General features: G+C 42.6%; 1 protein-coding gene across 1 annotated transcript in view; it reads right to left on the reverse strand.

Annotated features, from left to right (window-relative positions):
* CLRN1 (clarin 1) overlaps positions 1 to 8,763 on the reverse strand; it is a 38,691-nt gene extending 29,928 nt beyond the window's left edge. The window contains exon 1 of the mRNA XM_047098674.1: positions 8,511 to 8,763. Coding sequence (XP_046954630.1) covers positions 8,511 to 8,763 — 253 coding nt within the window. The remainder of the gene's footprint in view (positions 1 to 8,510) is intronic.
* Positions 8,764 to 9,098: the final 335 nt, after the last annotated feature.

Raw genomic sequence — 9,098 nt, forward strand, 5'->3', positions numbered from 1 at the left:
GCAACCTCTTCCTAGATTAAAGCCATGTGGTAGCTTCAGAGGTCCTGTCTTCCTTCTCAACTTGTCCTCCTCCACATAAAAGGTGCGTAAAAACCGTTGTATTTGGCCCCTTGGTGCTCAGCTATTCATTTTCTTGAAAGGGAGTAAGAGAGAAGGTTTCTTTCTTCTTCCGGAAACGCTCTTGATCTGACTTTCGCCTCAGCCCATCTGCGGCCGGTCATTATGAAAATCCAGTAAAAGGCATTCCTTGACATACGCTCAGTGCATTCGCCTCCTTTAATATCCCCCATAAGCTCACGCCTAGGTATTGAGCCAGGCTGCTTTCTGACAGCTGCCGTGGTCAGGGAGAATGAAATCCGTGACCCCAGCACTTAAGAGGAGGAGACCTCACGGTAAGATAGAACCGTCTAATATGCCATCTTTTCAGTACCGCGCCTGAATTCCTCTCAGCTGAAGTGTATCTACCTGACTCAACCCAATTCAGAGGCAGCCCCGTCAGTGAGTCTTAATCACCCACGGTGGCTGAGGGACGACAGCTGCTTTGGCGCATATGTGTCTCTGATAACAGAACCCATTTGACTGCTCCTAATCCACAGGGTATGATTATGTTGGGGTAATAACTCCTGAGAATGGCTTTGCTACAATTATAACACGCTGAGAGGGAGCGAAATACGAATCCTGCATAAATTAGTCTGCCAGGTACAGTTTGCTATTAGTCAGCTCTATCCTACCTGTAATAAAAGTGTATCATCTCCCAACCAGTCTGGGTGTTTACAGGCGTGACCGGGTGAAAGACTTATTTGTCATTGTTTAATTTAAATAAGTTTTGTTAAAAAAAAAAAAAAAAAGAAAGTGTTTAATTTTATGAAATCCCTGATCGACTTCAGAGATAAAAACGAGCTTTTATTTTTCACTTTTTAAAAATGAGATTTTAATTTATGCTCTAATTCTAATCCACTGGCTCCTAATAAAATACCAGTTTTTGAAGTTAACCAAATGCTATGTACCTGCTTTTCTGTTTATCTCTGCCTCTGTTTTGAAACCACTCAAGACACCTCAGAAAAGAGCCTGCCATTTTGGTGAAATAATTGTTGTGGTCAAGTAAGTAATTCTGAAGATCATACCATGAAGCGTTTCGTTGGCGGTGATCTTAAGTCAGCCAGCCACAGGAGCAATCAGCTCACTCTGCTTTCAACATAAATTATCAACATTAATGTAATATAATTTCATAACCCAAAGATTAGCCATAAGCATGTGACCCGCTCAGCCTAGATTATTAAACAGACTAGGCTTGACTGTTTTACCTTCCAAAGGTCAGAGATCGAGGCTGAGACATTAGGGCCACTGGAATGTGAAATAAAGAGGCAGTGAATGAGCCCAAGTCGCTAGGCCAAGGACCATCATCATATTGATATACAAGATTTAGTTCTTGTGATGTCCCGACGTCATTGTTGAAATGGATGGTGAAACTGAAGTTTGCTCTTAGATTTTCTTCCTTGCTTTGTGTTCTTTTTGCACGTTGTAAGGAGACAGATGTGGCAGAAGAATGATCGCGATCTATCATGCATCTGAATTTCAGTCTCAGGCTGGCTACCTACTAGATCTGTGACTTTGAGAAGTCCTGTGACCTCTCTGAGTTTACAGTTTCCATTTTTGTTCAAGGGGGAATGACATCAGAACACGTCCCAAAGGGGTGGAGGTGATATATGCAAAATGCTTGGCACCTATCAGGCACCCAGTAAATGGGCAGCGGAAATAAGTGTTTTTAATTCTGTGTTGCCCAAACGTCCTTGGGGAAGATACCCACAGCTAGTCAAAGACAAAGCACAGGAGCAAATTGTAAAAATGACTTGGAGTCCTGCTCCGACAGGTGAAGTTCACACACACCAGGGTTAAGTTCCAGAAGCCCCACCTGGGACCTATTGCACGGAGCTTCAGATGCAGCCCCGTCAGCCTTTGCTTCATGGCTCAGGAGAGCCCAGGTGATGACTTTACTGGCTATTAGAGTAGAGAGTAATTTAAAGGAAGGGGTGTGTGTGTGTGTGTATGTGCTTGTATGCATGCATGTGTGCAAAACTATAGTCCTCAAACGAGGCTAATTCTGTGAGGGATTTTTCCTGGTAAATAGTCTTTTCTATGTCTTTGCCTGGAAAAAGGTCATTTCCTGGCCTAGGCAAGGAGAGAAGTTCCTTTCCTCAACAGCATCTTCCCATATTTCTCACCAATTGGAGGATGATTTCTGCTTCAGTTCCTCCTTTGGGTAAAGAATCCCCCGAGAGTACGAAACACGCTGGTCGTTCCTAATTTCTTGCCATTATCAGTTGCTGAAACCAAATGCAAGAAAGAGGAGTTTTTCAGGGAGGATGGCAGAGAAGTTTCTAGGAAAAATAGAGAAAGGGAAAAGTGGAGGAAATAGGAGTTCAGCCTCTCACTGTATTTTGACTTCCCTTTTGCTTTCTCAATAACCCCATCTAGTCTGTTTGGGTGTTTGTGGCTGCCCCTGCTCGCTGCAACCCCAGCAATGCACCTCTCTAGAATTCCAAAACATTCCATTTTTTTTTTTCTCCTTCATTAACCCGTAGTTTTCTACACAAAAAGTAAAAGCTTTTGATCGGGAAGAAGAGGGGCATTCACTTTGATAATAAAATTCATTTGGGTCCTGATAAATGGTAGGTATTTCAGAATACTTTAAAAATCATGAGATTTGAGGACCAAAGAGTAAAGGCACACAAAACTCACAGCTTCCGACAATGGTGGCTGCAATGTGTCAGTGGAGGCTTCAAGCGACAGAATAGAAGGGTCAAGCAATTTTAAAGCCGGAAGGACCTTGTCGAGAACAGCCAGCCCCTCATTATATAGATCATAAAGCGTTTGAACTAGAAGAGATGTTAGAAATCACCTGGTTTCACCTCCCATTTTACAGATGCAAGAGCTGAAAACCAATGAAATGTGATGTGCTCCAAATCCAATCCTCGGTGACACAGACCTGCCACAAACCCAGGTTAATCCCGATAGTGTCTGTTTACCGCGCATTTATTAAGCACCTCTCTGTGACGTGCACCGTGTGGGTCCTGCTTGAGGGAGTTCCGGGATGAATGATACCGAACTCCTGCCTTCTGGGGGCTGAGGGTCTCCTTGCAGAGAAATACACTTTCTCAAATACTTATAATCCAAGGTGATTTAAATAGAGCGACTATCAAGGTCTGGGAAGGACAAATCGGGAAACCATTATTAAGCTGAGAGAAGTTGAAGATTTCCCCCTTCGTACCACTGCTGCTTAACAATCACTTTTGTTGAATGGGAGGAAAACAAAAAGTCTATTTGCTGGACTGTTTTAATGAGTGAATGAGACTAGACAACAGGGTCCTGAGCTAAAAGGCAGGAGGGCCCATGCAAGCTAGGTGAAATGGTACAAATGGCTGTCTTCCCTCTGCCCTCCTACCAGGTAGGCTTCCCCGCTGAACTCCATAGCTTTCCCTCTCACCAGACCATCCGTTAAGGAAGTGGGGGGTAGGCAGTGTTACTAGAAGGAGGTACCATCAAAGACCTTTGTGGCTCTGCCGTGGGCAGGCAGGGTGATAGGAGAGATGTGGGATGTGCAGGATGGTGACGAGGGGAACCCCTGGGTCCTTCCAGGTGGGGGAGCCACACTTGCAGGAAACCATGAAGGTACAGTGCCAACTCTCAGTAACAGTGGCAGAAACTGAGTCCCGACTATTCTGCCCCAAGATAGTAGGTTTGAGAAGCCACCTGCTTGCCGACACAAGTAGTTTCAACATCCCCTCTGTAACCTGGGTGATGTGCCTCATTTGGTAAAGAAACTCTGCTTTCTAAAAATATGAAGGGGTGGGGGGTGGTGCCTGGGTGGCTCAGTTAAGCGTCTGGCTCTTGATCTCAGCTCAGGTTATGGTCTCAGGGTCCTGAGTTCAAGCCCCGCATTGGGCTCCGTACTGGGCATGAAGCCCACTTAAAAAAAAAAACATGAGATTTTTGGGGCGCCTGGGTGGCACAGTTGGTTAAGCATCTGACTCTTGATCTCGGCTCAGGTCATGATCTCACAGTTCGTGAGGTCAAGCCCCACATCGAACTCTGGGCTGATGGTGCGGAGCCTGCTTGGGATTCTGTCTCTCCTTCTCTCTGCCCCTCCCCCACTTGTGTGGCCTTTCTCTCTCTCAAAATAAATAAACTTTAAAAGATATGAAGTAAGTTAAATCTGTTAAGCTTTTTAACACATTTTCAATCATAAGGTCTCAATTAAAATGCTTTTAAAAGTATGACTAAAGTTGCAATCTGTGATCCATGATTGGTGAGATCTTATTTTTCACATTCCCCCCCCAAAAAAAAAAAAAAAGTTCCATATGTTTTTACCAGCTCATTGAACTATCTTGGCAATAAATAGATCAACATATCTAGGAATGGTTGATACCATATGATTCTTGGGTATCCTATTTTGATGATGCTCCACAGTGTTTCCAAGCACCAAAACAGAAACCCACCCGCACATACTAAGCTCAAAACTGGCAGTTTTTGTCTTGATGGCTACAGTAAGAGTTGAGACATCGTCATTAAAATTTTACAGGTGACATATCAGGAAAAATTAAGCCCACCGGTTGTGTTTCCTTGAAAGGAAAACAGCCCTTCATCATAATGAATGAAATTGTGTGCTAGGTATGAATGCTAGTGACCTCTAGAAAATGAAGCGCTGACCCATAAGTGGATGAGAGTCAGCCAGAGTAAACGAGGCAGAAGTTTGCCCGGCATAACTGTGCATATGCTGGCAGGGAAGATTCTTGTTATAATTAAAAGAGACAGAGTGGTCAGTAGGGAACGTTTAATAGGAACAAACATGACAACATTGCCTGACGATTTTTCTGCTCCATTCCTTATCCTCATGTTGCACTATATATCTGGGTTTTAAAAGTGACACATGGCACTGCCCGTAAAAATAACACGGACACTTGTGCAGCAGAACCAAGCAAAAATTCATTTAGAATATGGACACCGTCAACGCCCGATTTACTCAGAGGAAATCTCTAGCTGAGTTTGCACTGTCCAGTTGTGATAGCTATTAGCCACATTGAAATGGCTGGTGAGCACTTGAAATATAGCTAGTTTGGATGGAGGCGTGCTGTAAGTGAAAATATACACTAGATTTTAAGGACCTAGCACAAAAAAAGTAAAATATCTCTTACGTTGACTGCATGTTAAAATGACAGTATTCTGGGTTTCTTGGGTTAAAGAAAAATGTCATCACAATTCACTTGTTTCCTTTACTCCCTTTTTCTAGTATGGCTACTAGAACATTTAAAATTACATATGTGGCCTGCGTTTATGGCTTACATTGTATTTCTGTTGACCAGTGCTGATCTAAATGAAAAGTTTGGTCAGCGAGGTAGCATTTAGCAATCCCACAGAACCGAAATGTAGATCTGTATTAACTGATGCTGCCTCCACAGCGCGAAGAACCGGGTCACGAAGCGATTGATAGTTGGACGAGCTGCCTTTTCCGTTCCTCCTACATTGGAAAGTTTCTTCAATCCAAATGTTTGCTTAATAACTTTTCTAAGGGGAATATGAGAAAGGGAAAAGTTCTGGGAAGTGAGTTGTGCCCTAATCATAACTTGGGCTCTGGAAAAAACAGGAAAGAATCATCTACCCTGAGCTCTCTGGGGGCTCTACGTTTTGCTCGAAGGATGCCATTATTGAGAAAACAGGGTTAGGCCTCCCATTCTCTTACAGTATCAGGACTACACTTTTCTCTCAGGCGAATGATCTGAGGGCTCTCTTCCTTCAAGAATGCGTTGTTAGAACGTCACTGACAGGGTGATGGCATTTTGAACGTGAAGATATGGACTGTGAAGCCTTCCTGTAGCAGGAGTGTCAATTCAGTGCAGGATGTTCGAAAGGCATATTGGTGAGGAAGTTTTTATCACTGAGAGGGCTGCTTGTTTCAATAAGCACTATGCAGGGCACCTGGGTGGCTCAGTCAGTTAAGCGACGGACTCTTGATTTAGGCTCAGGTCATAATCTCCTGGTTCATGAGATGGAGACCTATCGGGCTCAGTGCTGACAGTGCAGAGCCTGTTTGGGATTCTCTCTCTCTCTCTCTCTCTCTCTCTCTCTCTCCCTCTCTCTGCCCACCCCCGCTGTTGCCCTCTCTCTCTCTCTCTCTCAAAATAAATAAACATTTAAGAAAATTAATGAGCATTATGCTTTTTAGGGAATCCAGTATTCACTTTTCCTAACTTTCTCTTGTGTTCCATTGAAAGAGATACTTCTAAGCTTAGGCAGAAAAAGTGATACTGTAGGTATGCTTTGCAGGGTCTCATTGAAGTTAATGAGGTTTTGGGGTGCCTGGGTGCTCAGTCGGTTAAGCATCCAACTCTAGATTTTGGCTCAGGTCATGGTCTCATGGTTTGTGAGTTCAAGCCCCACCTCGGGCTCTCCATGCTGGCAGTGTGGAGCCTGCTTGGGATTCATTCTCTCTCTCTCTCTCTCTCTCTCTCCCCCTTTCTCTCTCTCTCTCCCCCTCCCTCCCTCCCTTCTTCCCCAGCTCACCCTCTCTCTCTCTCTCTCTCTCTCTCTCAAAGTAAATACATTAAAAAAAAAAGAAATTAATGAGGTTTTAACATGTCTGGGGTAGAGACAGGTTACACAGAGAGGCTGTCACCACAGAACAGACTAACAAATGTAAGATCTTCTTAACGAGGGTGGGGGGAAATGTTCAAAGTATCACAAGGACAAATGAAATTCTGTCATAGGTGAAGGTATTGTCTAAACCCCACGACTCTATGAGTCCGCACAAAAGCAAAGGGTAGGCCACCTGACTAGCACAACGGCGTCACAGACAGAGCTAGCAGAGGACACGGCCATGAAAACTATTCATCAAACCGCTGAGGCATGTGGCTTTGTGAGGATTAAATAAGACAAAACACGCTTCGTGCTTCATGTCTTGTAAGTGTTCACAAAACCTACCGTTTGAAACCTGTCCTATGGTATGAGTAAAGCTGATCTGTTTCACTGTACAAAATGCAAAGGCTCCAGAAAACTCACTGTATGGTCCCTGCTTTTGTCTAAATTCATGTGTGAGAAGCTTTCCTCTCGCTTTTTAGCTGTCAATGAATGAGAGTTACCTAATTCCACTCATCTTTTTTCCTCTTTTATTTTTTAATACAGTTGCAAATCATGTGATCTACTTTGTTCTTTTTTCCCCCCAAGGACAGCTAAGCAACTTTAACAGCCCCATTACCTTAATGAACTGAAGCCATTCAGCGAAAAGAGTTGGTATTCACTTCATCAAATCTAGTGGATGATAATTTTCCGAAAAGCTAAAGACTAATTCTTGAGGATTTTTTGGAGCCCTGTGACAATTCGTATCACCTAATAACCTATGTGAGTGAAAGTTGGTGTCCAGTGACTGCGAAGAAGATAGAAGGAATGTTGCAGAAATATAAATAGGCCAGCACTGAAATTTAATTAGACACTGCATATGTTAATAATAAATTCAATTAATTTAGCTTTCTACCTATGCTAGAGAAAAAAAAATACCCAGGCAAAATAATAATTCATTTTAAATGCCTCACTTGGTAACCTCCTTTCCTGAAGAGTGATTTATGCAGTAATTTACTGGCTGTTTCTTCATAAGATTGTTCCAAACCAGCCCTTTTGAAATAATAATAATTTCTGTATGTGTGTTGTGAGAGATATAACAAATGCCTTCTTATTAATTTTCATTTAATGAGTTGCCTATTCACATGGTAATTTTTTTAAAATTCTCTTCTTAAGATAAACAGGTTATAAATACTGTGGGTAACACTTCCATCTCACAAAAATCGAACAGAAAACCCATCTCATATTCTCTACATGATTTGAAGGTCAATCAGTTGCAAATTTTCTATCCTAAATAGGCATCTGTTTCTTTCCCAGTTAGCATAGCAGATCCGCTTTAAATTCCAAAAGCCAAGTGATTCACATTGGTGAAAAAAGAAAAAAAAAATATTAGCAGCAGGAAAGGTGCTAGCAGGGATAAAAGAGGGATAGATGGGGTACAAAGTCATGAGCAAGGTGGAAAAGAAGTTAGAGTTGCTTAAGGAGCCCATGACACTGATCTTCTTGTTTTAAGAACAAAAAGAAGATCGTCTCTTACAGCTTTCTATTTCTCCAAGTTGCCCCCCCTTTAAAAAGATACCAAAATTTCTAGCATAAATATTAATGTTTAAGAGAATTTAATTGCTTACCTTCTCAAAAAGCTTAATTCCATACCAACTCATCAACTATATATTGTCATAATAAAAACAGAATGAAATAATAAGAACAAAATAGTAAAAACTAGGAAGAAGAAATTGCTCAGAAGAGTCCTAGGTATTTCAAATGGTTCACGTCTGTTTTAAGAGGCTTGTAATAGACAGGGCAAGGCTCTTAAAAATAATTCCTTCTTAAAAGTAATTCCTTGTAACAATTGGGAGAGCGCGCCTAAAGTATTAAATAATTCAAATGCAATTGTTACTTACGTGAGAACCGAAAGGGCCTCGCTCCCAGCCCGCACTGCCTCACACCCTCTCCGTGGAAAAGCCCGTACTGCATTTCTCCCATGAACTTGTCCAGCTCCTGCCCAGAGGCATTGACGAGCAGAGCCCCTGTTTTGCAGAGGAAGGTGGCTTTGATCCACAACGGTGTCCCCAGGGCTGTCACAACTCCAAGGGCGCACACGAAGCTTAACACCCCAGCCATACAAAAAATGACTTTCTTTTGTTGGTTTGGCATGATGAGAAATGGCTTTTGTGAGAGTGAGGTCTAAAGAGGAGACTTTTGTGACTGATGAGAAGTGACTGCCCCTTTGGCTGCATTTATTGTAGAAGCTGAACGGACAGATCCCGGCCACAGAGGCACCTTCACCCTCAACGGTGGTTCTCGTCAGTAGAATGGCAGGATATGGAGACTTCTTCATCATACTTACTTGACTTCTTTTCTGCTGCTGCTTCTCTCTAATTTGGAAGCTTTGGACTAAGAGTCTGTAAAATAAAACTCTTTCATGCTGCCTTCGACAATCTCCTCTTGTGTCACTTGGTAACAAAGGTCTAAGATAACAGATGGAGTCC

This window comes from Lynx rufus, unplaced genomic scaffold (genome assembly GCF_022079265.1).
Source record: "Lynx rufus isolate CCGP_SWC_20201006 ecotype Redwood Valley unplaced genomic scaffold, mLynRuf1.p SCAF_5, whole genome shotgun sequence".
NCBI lineage: Eukaryota > Metazoa > Chordata > Mammalia > Carnivora > Felidae > Lynx > Lynx rufus.